Source organism: Natrix helvetica (genome assembly GCF_964273705.1).
Source record: "Natrix helvetica genome assembly, chromosome: W".
NCBI lineage: Eukaryota > Metazoa > Chordata > Lepidosauria > Squamata > Natricidae > Natrix > Natrix helvetica.
In genome coordinates, this window is record NC_138555.1 from 51,933,630 (window position 1) to 51,948,766 (window position 15,137).

Below are 15,137 nucleotides of genomic sequence, written 5' to 3' on the forward strand. Positions count from 1 at the left end.
GCAGCAATTTTTCTGTACTTTGGTTCACATAATCATTCAAACTTTGTTTTTCTTCTTCTACAGTTTGATGGATTTGCAATAGCCCTCTGCCCCCTATTTTTCTTGGCAGGTACAACCTGTTGATGTCACTTCGTGGATGTAAAGCGTGGTACATATTCAAAAGTTTGCGTGTTTTCTGGTCCAAATTTTCCAGTTCAGCCAAAGTCCAGTTGATGATTCCAGCTGAGTAGCGTATCACTGGAACTGCCCATGTACAGGTGAAGCTTCCATGCCACACCACATTGAGGCAGTAATTGCTGCAAAAGGGGCCCAAACCAAGTACTGAGTACATATGCATGCTTATACTTTTCAGAGGTCCGATATTCTTCTATGTACAATCCTTGTTTTATTGATTGCATGTAATATTCCAATTTCCTGAGGTTGTGGATTTGGGGTTTTCATGAGCTGTAAGCCATAATCATCACAATTATGACAAATCACGGCTTGAACTTTCTTGCTTTGCATGTAATGAGTCTATCTCATATATTAGTTTCACCTTTTAAGTTGCATTACTGAAATAAATGAACTTTTGTACGATATTCTAATTTTTTGAGTTTCACCTGTATTAATGGCTTTAATTATGTTTCCAGCATTCAGCTTTCTTTATTACTATTATTATGATTATTATGATTATACTTTATTCATTAAACATGAAACTCAGTCAACTGAATATTATTATTATTATTATTATTATTATTATTATTATTATTATTATTATTATTATTATTATTATTATTATTATTATTATTATTATTATGATGATGATTGTTTGTATCAACATGAACTATACCCAGAGGCCACACTGTTCATGTATTGAGATTGAGGTATATTTAAAAATAAAAATCCAATAAAACTTTAAAAAATGAAAATAAAAATGGTGAGCTGTCCTAATCTGGAGGCAGCAAAGCAAGTCCAAACCATGATACTGCCCCCAACATGTTTCAAAGATGGGATAAGCTGCTTATACTGGAATGCAGGGGTTATCTTTTGCCAAACAAACCAGTTTTTATTCAAGCAAAAAAGGTTTATTTTGGTTTCGTGTACAGAACATTCTTGCAATAGCCTTCAAGGCTTATCCAGATGGCCTTTTACAAACTGTAGATGGGGAGCCATATTCTTTTTGGAGAGTAGTGGCTTTCACTTGCAAACCTACCCTGCACACCATTGTTGTTCAGTCCTGATGGTGGTCTCACAAACAGTGACATTCATCTATGCAAGAAAGGCCTTTAGTTTCTTAGACATTACCCCTGGGGTTCTCTGAAACCTCCCAAAGTATTACAAACCTTGCTCTTGGTGAGAACTTTTTTCGTTGACGTCTCCTGGGGAGAATAACAAAAGTGTACAAATGGAGACAATTCAATACCATCTGCCTGACAGTGAAGTCCTGTGACAGTGAAGCCCATCTGCCTGACAGTGAAGTCCTCTGAAAATAGTTTTGCAACTTTTTCCCGTCTAGTGAGTATCAACTGTTTTTCAGAGGTTCTCAGAAATTTCCTTTGTTTGAGACATGACATGCCTATTTTGAAGATCAGACTTTGATAGTAAATACCCATAATTCTGTTCCTTAAATAAAGTAGGACCTCCCACACTCACACCTGATTGTCACCCCATAGATTGAAACACTTGACTCTAATTTCCCCTCCACATGAACTGATAATTCTAAAGGTTCATATACTGTACTTCTGCCACACAGAGATGTGATAAAAAGAAAAGCACACAGATGTTCCTTTGAAGTAAAGGTGAAATGTTATTGTGATGCTTAATTCTGTTAAAACCTTCTAAGCTAGAATAGCAGTGTTTGTTAGCTGGAGATAATGGCACAATTTCAACAGCAGAAAGAAGTTTTAAGTCTGCAAAAGATACTCTCAGAAATACAGAAATTATCAGATAAACATGAGAAGATAGAGAAGAAGTTGGAAGTTTTAGTGCAACTAACAGCAAAATATGATGAAGAAGTTGAAGATGCTAATCAAATGGAAAAAAGTGACGGTTAAAATCCTAAAAATCGAAGAAGAAAATGAATATAAAGAAATTAAAATTGCTGATATTTATGGCGATTGGTTTGTCTCTGAAAAGGGAAAGAGTGGAATACTGAAAGAGGAATTAAATGGAGGGGAAATCTACCCCAGATGGCAAGATACAGAAGAAGGGAAAACAAAAGAATTTATGGATTTAAAGAGAGAAATCTTATTAGCAATATCATTGATAACACTACTGACAATCAAAGATAAGCTGATTAAGGAAACAGAAGAAGGGCATCGAAATTACATGAGAGATTCTATAAGCAAAGAGTTGCTAAGAGGAGTCCATACAAAGTTGATTAAGGAGATGATTAGGAGGGTGGGGCCGAAGTCGCGACGACACAATGTGCGATCTCAACAACACTTTTGCCACTGGGGGGGCCAAACGGATCAAAACTGTTCCGAAGAGACAGTGAACAGGAAGAATATGTCTTGCGGATCTCAGGGATATCGCAAAATCCCCGAAAGAAGCAAGATAAATTTCTTCAAGCCGGTGACAAAAAATCCAGCCAAGGCTGATGAAGTCGGGGCAGCCCCAAAATGGAAGGAATGGAAAGTGAAAGTGTTTCCAGCTGGTGAGGAATTCTTATTGTTTTAAAAGAGAGACTGCCTATAAAAACTTAAAATTTGATTTAAATTGAAGAATAGAAGAATCAAGTGGTGAAATTAAACCTGTAACGGTTCTGGACAGTGGCTATCCTATCTTTTTATATGCTATCTTCATGGATGGAATCTTTACAAGCTTTTTAAAATGGACTGATCAAGTCTTCTTTTTCCACCTTTTTTTTTCTATGACTCTGTGATTTATAGACCAAAGCTTTCCTCTTTCATCGCTGTGACTATTTTTTAAATTCATTTAAAGAGTGGACCTTTTTTCTAATTTGAAATACAAAATAGATATAAAAAAAGAAATATCGTAAAAGTGCTATGTGCTGGGAGGTTTGGTTGATTGGAGCTTTGTGTATTCAAGCGGAACCTTTCCCTTTCTTCACGGTTTGTTTTGACGGCTCGTTACAGAGCAATAGGGGTAAGCCAAATGTCCCTTTGAAGCGTGTTTTCAACCAGAGAAGAGGGGAACAAACGGCTTTTGTGAATCCATGTTTTAACTTTAAAAAATCTTCCAAGCGACAGCGCTTTTGTTTAAGATGGCAGAATGTCAAGAAAATACAGAGATTGTAAGCTTGCAGACAATATTTTCAGAATTATGAAAACTAACAAATACATATGAGAGAATTGAACAAAAACTGGAATATTTGGAACAGCTAACAGAAAAATTTGATGAAAAATTTGATTATGTTCACCAAATGCAAAATGAGGGGATTAAAATCCAAAGAATTGAAGTGGAAAAGGAATATAAAGTGATTAAACTTGCTGATATCCATGACAATTGGTTTGTTTTTGAAAATGCAAAGAATGGAATATTGAAAGAGGAAATAAATGGAGAGGAAATCTATTTCAAAGGGCAAGATATAGAAGAAGAAGAAAGTAAAGTATTTATGGACTATGAAACTTTATCAGCAAAAATATGGATAACACTGCTGACAATTAAAGACAAGCGGAATAAAGAAACAGAAAGAGGGCATCAGGATTATATGAGAGATCTTACAAGCAAGGACTTGCTAGGAGTAGTCCATACAAAGCTGATTAAGAAGAAGCTCAGAAGATTGATACCACAAATGGCAGAGGACATAAGATTGTTTTGTTATTGGAAAGATACAGGTTGATAGATGGAAGAGTATAATTTAAAATTACTAGCTAAACCTAGTAAAATTTAGTGATAATAGGTATAGTTAAATAAAAAATTGATAATGATAATACTGTATACAATGTGTAGTGTTATGATAAGCAATAATTGGATATGAATATTGAACGATACCCGTGAAGGGAAGGCTAGAAATCCTTTTGGATTATATATAAAGGTCAATAATAATAATAACAATTAAAAAATGAATTAAATTAGACACAGTTAAGTTTTGATCATTAGGGGGAAAATGTTATGGTACAGGATATAGCCAAATAAAGAAAGGATAATGATAATCTATATATATGTATGGGTATAATATAAGGAAACTGGGTGTAAATTGTAAACAGTGATTTGGAAAGGAGGATTAGAAAACTGTGTTATTAAATATTATGGATGTTTAGCTAGAATAGGATATAAGGATTTAATGTTAATGGAGGATTTTATAAATAAGTAAATGAAATGCCAGTATGTGGTTATGTATTAAATTTTGCTATATTTTATGATGAAGGACGTTTAGACAATTATAGTCAAATGAAAATGGAGGTATGATGATGGTAATATGTATAAACATTTGAGTTAAGATACCAGAGTTAATATGAATTATACTTGATGACGGTAGAAGAGATGCACAAAAACCTTTTGTAACCAACTGATACACTTTCTACAGTATGTAAAGAAGGAGGATTTTTATGTTTGTTTTGAAAATTAAAAATAAATAAAAAAGTTTTTGGAAAAAAAGAAAAAGAAAAGCAACCCGGGATGTATATTTTAACTTTTTACATGGAAAAACAAACATATAAAAGTGCTAAAGATAAATAAGAACAATAACTATGTGAATGTATACCTGTAACTATATATGAGAATAATTTTTTTTAAAAAAACTTTTTATTAAAAAAGTAAAAAAAAAAGGAGATGATTAGAGGACTGACACCACAAATGGCAGAAGATATGAGACTGTTTTGCTACTGGAAAGATACAGGTTGATAGATGGAAGAGTATAATTTAAAACTAGCTAAACTTAGCAAAATTTAGTGACAATAGATATAGTTAAATAAATAATTGATAATGATAATAATGTATACAATGTGTAGTGTTATGATAAGTAATAACTGGATATGAATATTGAATGGTACCCATGAAAAGAAGATTAGAAACCCTTTTGGATTATATATAAAGGTTAATAAAAAAAGAATTAAGTTCGATTCAGTTAAGTCTTGATTATTAGGGGGGGAAATGATATAATGCAGGATATAGTCAAATAAAGGAGGGATAATGATAATAATGTATATATATATATATATATATATATATATATATATATATATATATATATATATATATATATATATATATATATGTATGGGTACAACACAAGGAAATGGGATGTACATTGTAAACAGTGATTTGGAAAGAAGGACAGAAAACTTTGTTATTAAATATTATGGATGTTTAGCTAGAATAGGACATAAGGATTTAGTGTCATTGGAGGATTTTAGAAATAGTAAATGAAATGCCAGTATGTGGTTATGTATTAAATCTTGGTATATTTTATGATGAAGGACATTTAAACAATTATAGTCAAATGAAAATGGAGGTATAATGACGGTAACATGTATAAATATCTGAGTTAAAATACTTGAGTTAATATGAATTATGCTTGATGACTGTGGAAGAGATGCACGAAAGCCTTTTGTAACCAACTGATACACTTTCTACAGTATGTAAAGAAGGAAGATTTTATGTGTTGTGTTTGTTTTGAAAATTAAAAATAAAAAAAAATTTATAAAAAAAAGAAACGTCTGCAAGAAAAACACAAAGGTTGGAGAGCACCAAGACCAGATCAAGTTTTAGATCATATTTAAGCAGAAATATTGAAAATTCAAAGGGGTTCACAAACTGTTAAGCACCACTGCACATGAAATGAAAAACAGCTGAGACATCTTTTCTCTATTTTAGCTTCCGCTTCCCATTTTTTCTACTGCTGTTGTCCTTCACTGAAGTTCAGACGGTAAACTTCTTGGGACAGGGATACATCCTATTATACTTTATAGCAGATGGGATTTCCAAGTTATGTAAGACTAAAGCTTCTGAACTATTCCTGGAAAACAATGCCCCCAGATGTTAGTGGCACTCATACAGATGCAGATCAACTTCATTTACTGAACAATGTCTTGCTCACCAGCACAAGGAGTTTTAAATGCCAGGAGACGCTTCTCTGGAACCTCCCATTATTCATGCCCAAATGAACTTTGGAACAAATTACAATTCAACAGGGATATGGTCTCTGTGGCAATGCTGCTAAAAAGTTAACAGCAGGTGCTTAACATGGAAGCATTTGGGCCGCTAAGCACTTTACTGCTAAAGCAGCAGGCAACCTTACCTGCTACCTCGCCGCTGTGGTGGCATACTTGTGTTCCACAGCCACCTGGCTCGCTCCATTTCCTCACACCTAGCATGGAGAGTGGCAAAGGCGGCATCAGACATATTCTCTATCTGGAAAGGCAATTAAAGAAGGTTAGGACTGAAATAGTCACTGAAGCTTTGCTGACTTGTCTTACTGAAGCATTCCATAAAGAGGTCAGGCAGCTCTCCAAGAACAGTTGTTTTTTCATCACAGCCCTGCCTTATTCACTTCCAAAACATGTATAACTGAAGGACTCTGAATTATCCAGTTACCCATCTTTACATGTAACAAAGTTGAAATGCACGACTTATCTAGCCATAAAGCAAATATTATTTTCTTTCTTGAAGAATTAAGTACAGGGCAAGGAGGTTCTTCCAGCCATATCCCCACCCACATGTCCACTTTGCTGAACAACCACAATTACCAGCTTGCCCCATTGAGATTGAATGCCTCTGCAGGGGTGACTAGGGGACGGGGGGACGGACGGACGGGGGGAGGCCCAGGGAGGCCTACCAGCATGTAGGTTTTTCCATGGCTGGGCATACTTGTCAGCAGCTGCATAGAAATGGAAGGTAAGTAGTTGGGCAGGGAGACAGCCCAAGCCTTCTGGGTGTGTTGGGGCAGGGGGAAGGCCCAAGCTTTCTGGGGGAGTGGTGGGACAGGGAGATGGTACAAACCTTTTGGGTATGGTGAGGTAGGGGAAAGGCCCATGCATTGGTGGACCTAGGCAGCCAATGTCTCGTTTGTGGTGGTGGGGACTTGCAGCACTCCTGTGGTTGTAACTACGGATGTGCTGTCAAGTGCCTGAATTTTTGTCATGACTGCAAGGGTGCTACAATGGGTGGAGCTTTGGGAGGGGGTCATAGGTCCCTTCGTTCAGCACCACTGGAATTTTGAACACTGTTGAATGAATGGTGATTAAATCAAGGACTCCCTGTATTACACAGATGAGCTTGCAATCCTGCCTTTACCTGGCACAGATAGGTTACAACCAAAAAATAATAATCAGGACTGTGTAATCCTTTGGATTCCACCGCACAGGAGTGCTTTGCAGCATGCATGGACATGTGTCTGCAACTACCTTCAAGCAATTTTGTGATCACAAAAAAAGTCACCGCTGCTTTAAAGAATTGCAAACAGGAGCCAATTTTGTGCCCCCACAAAACTGAGCTTTCGTGATAGCCCCGTTGGAAACCTGTTCGGAGGAGGAGCTGGAACCAAGACCATCTGATGGGGGTGGCATGTCTCCCTAGGAATGTCTGGAGCACCTGGGGTCTGAGGACGACAGCCCCAGTCCCATCCAGCATTGGGGAAGCAGTCAACAAGATAGGGAACTGCCTGCCCAAAAGCAGAGGAGGACTGACTGCTGAGAGTCAGTGGTGATAAAAGGCAACAGATCCCCTCTGATGAGGAACCGTTGTCTTGCCCGCCCGATCTGCAGACACGGAGAGCAGAGTGAAGGGAAGCACTGAGGTGGTCTGCAAGGCTGTTTAGGAAGAAGCAGCCCTGCCCCTCCTCACAAGGAGCACCTGGCTTGTGGTGATTTAGCCAGCTGTAGGGAGAAGGTGCATTTGTCGGAAACAACTGTTTGCTTCAGCACACACTTCACCAGGCCTCATAAACCCTGCTTTGTGGATTTTGGATTGTGTTTCAGCCTTGTGGATTTTGGACCTTGCTTTGTGGACTCTGAACCTTGTTTGTGGACTTTGGACTTCCTCCTTGCCTTGTGGATCAGCTCTGGTGACTGTTGGACCTAGTTTGCGGGACTGGGTTGCACTGACTGTGGGTGGCAACCCTCTAAGCAATGCTGGAACTATGGTTTTCTCAACAGAGAAGACCCATTTAAATTATATGATAGCATAAAAAGGCCAACTCAGATCAGCTTCTGATAATCTGATATTGGATCACATGACAAGCTCTTGTGTAAGAGGAGAGCAGAAAATCCTCCACATGAAAATGCTCTGGCTACTTTCATGCCATCTTGATCTAGAGCAGGGGTGTCAAACTGGAGGACCATGGGCAGATGCATCACACTCAGGCCACGCCCACCCCAGCTCTGCGAAGGGAAAAAAACATTGTGAACCATCACATTATGGCAATGTGGCACCGCGGGTTTGACACCCGTGATCTAGAGCACAACTTTCCAGAGTCAGAGAGATTCAAAAATAAGAGAAGAAGGGCGAAAAACTATATTTAAAAAGTATTTTTGAATTGATATCTTATAGGACCATGATGGTGAACCTATGGCACACGTGCCACAGGTGTCACGTGGAGCCATTTGTTAGGGCATGCGAAGCGTTGCCCTGTCAGCTCCAGCACACATACGTGCGCTGGCCACCTGACTTCAGCCTTCATTTTTGGCTGTTTTTCGCCCACCGAAGGCTTCCCTGAAGTTCGGGAATGGACTTTCGGTTTGCATGTTGGGCCATTTTTCTCCCTCCAGAGGCTTCAGGGAAGCCTCCTGAAGCCTACGGAGGGCCTCCGGGGGGGGGGGGGCAGGAGAGGCCATTTTTTGACCTCCCCAGGCTCCTAGAAAGCCTCTGGAGCTTGTGGAGGGTGAAAAATGGGTCCATTGTGGGCCAAAAGGGGGGGGGTCACATGCGCATGTGCACAAGGAGGCCACACACATAGAATTATGGGTGTGGGCATGCCCGCGCATGACCCCCCTGTGCTCCCTCCACTTTTGGCATGTGATGGCAAAACGGTTACCCATCACTGTTATAGGATATTTGGATAGAAGGGGTAAAAAGAGGGACAGAGGAATTTAGTTTGGCCATAAAAAGCTTATTGAAGCTGGGAGACAACTGGGAGGGAATAGTGGAATAATTGGGTGTATGTTGTGAACCTAGTGTTTACTTTATGTGCTAATACTGAAAGAAGAAGAAAACTACTTCAGCCCCCTCTTCAGCAGCACCATTGGCTGCCCCACGTCTAGCAAGCCAGAGATCCTTGGACAATTTTTTATTGCGGAAAAGAAACGCAATGCAGGTGGAAACAAAAGTAATGTTCCAATCAATACAGGAGTCAATGGCCAAACTACATGAAAGACTACAGAAAATGTATGACAATGTGGAAAATATCCAACAAATAATGATAAAGAATAAAGAAAGAATTTAAAAAGTAGAGGAAAAATCAGAACAAACTGAGAAAAAGGTGGAAGAAATGGATCAGAGACTAACCCAAGTGGACAAGAGCCTGGTGGCCTCGATAATATCCCTGGAGATGGAAAAACCTGAACACTTCCTAAGATTCCAAAATATAGAAGAAAAGCGAGAAGATCTCCCAGATAAAATGGCAGAGTTGTTGGCTGAAGTCTTGAAAGTGAGCAAGCAGGAGGCATTATCTGAGATGGATGAAATCTTTCGGGTCTATACAGGCTATGTAAGGAGGAATAGACTTGCCAGAAAAGTACACATTCGGTTCCTGAAAAAAAACGACCAGAATGGAAATACTTCAAAAAGCTAGAGGAAAGCCAATGGTGTATAAAGAAAAAGAAGTAACGATTCTAAAACAGATACAGAGAAGAGTGCGAGACATAAGAAGAGACTACCAATTTCTGGCAAAAAAAATGATCAAATTTGATATACATTTTAGGTGGCCGATACCTGAAGGCCTATTGGTGACTTGGCATGAAGAAAGATATAGGTTAGATTCAATAGGTAAGGTGATTGAATTTGATGAACACTTTGGCATGGAGTAAGAGGAGAAAAGAGAGAAAATAGATGATAAGAGTCAAGAAGTATGGGTCGAAGAGGAACCATTACAGCTAAAAGGGAATGAAAGGGAGCAAAAAGAAAGAGCAGAATGGGAAGAAGTTAGAGCAAAAAACCAGAGAAAAATAAGAACCACTAGAACTGCTAGACCGATCTACAAGTAAAAAGATGGAAGAAGACATTACTTTAATGTCAGTCAATGTTAACGGATTGAACTCTGCAGTGAAAAGGAAAATCTTCTTCAATAAATTAAAAAAACTGAACTTAGATGTGATTTGTCTCCAGGAAGTAGATATAAAAAAGGACCACTATAAACTATTGGAACACCCTAAAGTGGGGAAACTATATGCCTCATTGGCACAGCAGAAAAAAAGAGGGGTGGCCCTCTCCATCAAAGAATCCATAGAATCAAAACAAATTTACAAAGTTGAAGAGGAGAGAATTTTGATAGTGAAAGTAATGATGAATTATAAACGGACATTATTAACAGTAATATATGCACCAAACACTAACCAAGAATGAACAATTATACAAAAAATTACAGAAATAGAATATGATAACATCTGTATCGTGGGAGACTTTAAAGCAATTGTTGATGCAAAATTAGACTATAAAAGTAGCAAAACAAATAAAAAAGCTAGGAGAACTTTACCAAAGACCTTTTTTAAAATGACGGAGGAACTAGGAATTAAAGATGCTTGGAGGGAATTAAAACCAGAGAAAAACCAATATACTTTTTATTCAAATACGCATAAATCATGGTTGAGAATTGACATGACATGGATGTCACCGGAACTGCAAGAGGATATACAAGTAGATGTGGAGTCAAGTATTTGGGCATACCCTAACCCAATAAAAGTAAAATGGAAAGGACAAACAAGAAATCCAAGATGGACATTAAAGCAGTCAGTATTGGAAGATAAAGAGTTTATACAGGAAATGGAGAAGGAAATGGAGTTCTTCTTTAAAAAGAATAAAAATGGAGAAACGTCCCTGCAAAATGTATGCGATATTTCAGGGGATTAGCGGTCTCCTATATAGGAAGGAAAAATAAGGAGAAGAAGAAAAGAGGAAAGGAATTACAAGAATTAGAAGAAGAATATAAAAGACTTGAACTGGAATTAGAGAGACCCACAACAAATGGCAAAAACAAATGGCAAAAATCAAATGGAACTATAAACATGAATTAAATATTCTAGACAAAGAGTGTCAGGGGAAAAACGCCCTGTAGAAATCTGAGATCAATGGACCGTGGCTGATTCCCTTCCGCATATCTTTTGAGATATTAAGAAAATAAAATAAAAGTCTTTGACAAGTATTCTAATTAATAAACAAACTTTAATAATAAAATAAAACAGAAAGTTAACTAAATTGTTACATTTTGATAATGAAAGCTCCGGTTGCCAAGTTGGCAGCCGAACAAAGAAGAAAGGAATTTTTGGAATGTGTAAACGCATGCGCAATAAATCACTTTCAGATAAGAACTTTTATGACCTGCGCAATAACTCTTTCTTAGTTTAACTCTTGAGTGTCAATTCATTCAGTTCAGGTCTAGCAAACTTTTTAACATCGTGACAAAGAGGAACTGGCACAAAAAATTAAAGCAGCCAAACAAAACTTCTTTGAAAACGCAAATAAGCCGGGGATCTGGTTGGCATTTTGGCTCAAAGAAAAGAAACTGATACAAAAGTTATGAGATGAGACAGATACAATCTGACACAAAAATGAAGATAAGAAAAAAATAATAGAAGAATTTTATGAAAAACTATACAGCAAAGAAAACATACTAGAAGATAAAATTAAACAATATATGGAAGAAGCCAACCTATCCAAAGTGCCGGACGAAGTAAAAACAATGTTGAATGAAAGAGTAACAATGATGGAGTTAATGGAAGCAATTAAGAGGCAAAACAACAAGACACCAGGACCGGATGGCCTACCAGCAGAATTTTATAAACACCTACAAGATATTTTAGGTCCATTTATGCTTGAAGTGTACAATGCAGAGTGTAAAGCAAAGATTCCTAAAACATCGACAGAAGCAATTATAACATTGATACCTAAAGAAGACTCTGGCATATTACAAATAAAAAAAACTATAGACTGATATCATTGTTAAATGTAGATTAAAAAATCTATGCCTCAATAATTGCAGAAAGATTGAAAAGATTATTGAATGACTTCATACAAGCAGACCAGAATGGCTTTCTACCTAAGAGGCAAATCAAAAATAATATGCGGATGATTCTGAACACACTGGAATATTATGAGACACATTCAGGAAAGCAGATGGCAATGATTATTACTGATCTACAGAACACTTTTGATAATCTGACCTGGCAGTTTAAGGTTTTTCAATTAAAATATATGGACTTTGGAGAGAAATTTACTAACATGATGTAGAAAGTTATCACCCAGCCCTCTCCCAGAAAAATGAAATATCCTAGGATATATTGAAAAGGCAGAATATTATATTTCCCTGGATGTGAAAAGGGAGAAACATGTTTTAAAGACAGAGTAGCTCCCTGCAGCTTCTTGCCCTCATCCCCTTTGTCAATGGGCCATTAAGATGCCCAAGCCAGTCCCTTTACATAATAAAGAGTTCTCCCCTTCAGCTCCAGGGTGATGAGATTAAGGCATGATTAGCCTTTACCCACTCACCACATGGCATCTGAGAACTCAAAACACAGCCTAGAGAGTTGCCCCTGTGACCCCATGGGAGTCTGACAACCAATCAGAATACATTTCTTACACAGGAACAGGAAACGGAGAGGTGGGGCTGAACAGATTATAAAAAGCCCAGCAAGCCCCTTCCTCAGCCCTTCTGTTCTTCTCCACCAACATTGAAGCATGTGATCACGTTTTCTGTTCAGGACTCAAGCCATGTGGTCCTGTCCACCATTAAAACCATCTTTCCAAGCAGCCTCCATGTCTCCAGTGTCTTTTTCCCCACTTGGAGCCGAACCCAGAAGAACATTTCTTTCAACAATGATGAAAATGCTATACCATAAACAAACAGCAAAAGTAATTATAAACAGTGACCAATGTTCCCTCTAATTTTTTTTCAGTGTGTGCGGAAAAATATAGTGTTTGAGCGGCACATTTTCATGCCTGAGCACCTGGGGTTTTTTTAGCCACAATTGCCATCAGAGCAGATGTTGGGGAGGGGGGTAAGGAGGAAAAGGGTCCCCTCCCTCTCCCTCAGACCCCCAGGAAGGAAGGAAGGGAAAGGAGGGGGAGGGAAAGGAAAGGAAATGGGAAAGAAGAAAAAGAAAGGGGAAAGGAAATGGAAAAGAAGGAAAGGAAAAAGGAAAGGAAAAGAGAAAGGAAAGGAAAAAGGAAAGGAAAGGAAATGGAAAAGAGGGAAAGGAAATGGGAAAGAAGAAAGGAAAGGATGAAGAAGGGAGGGAAAGGGAAGGGAAAAGAAAAAAGGGAAAAGGAAATAAGGAAAGGAAAAGAGAAAGGAAACGAAAACGGAAAGGGAAAGGAATGGAAAAGAGAAAGGAAATGGAAAAGAAGGAAAGGAAAAAGGAAAGGAAATAGGAAAGAAGAAAGGAAAGGATGAAGAAGGGAGGGAAAGGGAAGGGAAAAGAAAAAGGAAGGGAAAAGAGAAACAAAAGGAAAAGAGAAAGGAAAGGAGAAAGGAAAGGAAATGGCAAAGAAGAAAAAGGAAAGGAAAGGAAAAAGGAAAGGAAATGAGAAAGAAGAAAGGAAAGTAAAAAAGAAAGGAAAAAGGAAAGGAAATGGAAAAGAAGGAAAGGAAAAAGGAAAGGAAAGGAAAAGAAAAAGGAAAGGAAAGAGGAAAGGAAAGGAAAAGAGAAAGGAAAAGAGAAAGGAAAGGAAAGGAAATGGAAAAAAGGAAAGGAAAAGAAAGGAAAGGAAAGGAAATGGAAAAGAATTAAAGGAAAAGAGAAAGGAAATGGAAAAGATGGAAAGGAAAAAGGAAAGGAAAGGAGAAAGGAAAGGAAAAGAGAAAGGAAAGAAAGATAGAAGGACAGAAAGGGAAAGGAAAGCGTGGAAAGGATTGGTACTGCTCAAAAATCCAGTCTCAAGATCCCGTGGACCCCTTTGGCTTAGACAGTCCAATTACATGCTGGTTCCCTCTCTCCCCAAAGCAAAGGGATCGCAGAAAGATTGCCCAGTCCAGAACGGGGCTTCAGAGGATGCAATGCCTTAGAAACCCCGGATATGCAGAGAAAAGCAGGCTACAACCAGCGAATCACGTTTTCCCACGAACCAACGAAGCCCCATAGGACCAATGGGAATTCTCCATTCTGCAACGTCATCGGTCTCCGGGCAGAGTCTTCCTTGATTTCACCAATCACCAGATGGAAGAGAGAGTTCGGTGCAGACAGAGAGAAGGGAGGGAGGGGGGATATTTTCAGTCATATTTTAAGACATTAAAAAACACTGCGCTGCAGTTTGAACCTTCTGCGTGGCGTTTTGTTATGTGCGCGGCCGCGCATGCGCGCAGCTTAGAGGAAACATTGACAGTGACATGACTGAGAATTTCAACACAATGAAAGGCACAAAGCAAGGTTGTCCCTTATCCCAACTGTTATTTATATTAAAGTTATAATAAAAGAAGTTTAAAGTTATATAAAAGAAACCTTGCTGAATTCCATTCCATTCTCTCTCTCTCTCTCTCTCTCTCTCTCTCTCTCTCTCTCTCTCTCTCAAGAAAAGTGTGCTAGAAGAGCAAATGGGGGTGGGGAAGAGAAAACTTGCTGAATTCCATTCCATTCCATTCTCTCTCTCTTTTTCTTGGAGGGCCAGCTGCAGAGTCCCTGCTGCCAGACAGTCCCTGGCCGTCCCCCATGCCCTCTGGCAGCCACGGCAGGTGAGGCACCTCTTCCACAGGCCCCTGTCAGCAGGGAAAAGCCAGCCATGCAAGGAGTGGCTGGGAGTGGCGAGGCGGGGAGCGGGGCTGAATCCCACCACTGCATGGGCTGGATACATTGTGTTGGCAGCCCGTATCTGGCCTGCAGGCCGTAGTTTGAGGATGCCTGTATAAGGACATACTAAACGAAAGGGGAGAACTAAAAACAAAACAAGAATTAAAAAGATTAGGGATTGACCTATCATGGTGGCCACAATTACAGATACAATCCAGACAGGGCCGGATTTAGATGAAAAGAGGCCCTAGGCTATTCCACTTATGGGGCCCTTTCACCTCCCATTTTTAAGTTTGTAAATTACATGAGAGATAATAAAAT

General features: G+C 38.7%; 1 protein-coding gene across 1 annotated transcript in view; it reads right to left on the minus strand.

Annotated features, from left to right (window-relative positions):
• LOC309400288 (KAT8 regulatory NSL complex subunit 1-like) overlaps positions 1 to 15,137 on the minus strand; it is a 529,998-nt gene that overhangs the window by 32,198 nt on the left and 482,663 nt on the right. Inside the window, exon 16 of the mRNA XM_081968699.1 lies at positions 6,185 to 6,297. Within this exon, the coding sequence (XP_081824825.1) occupies positions 6,185 to 6,297 (113 nt within the window). The remainder of the gene's footprint in view (positions 1 to 6,184; positions 6,298 to 15,137) is intronic.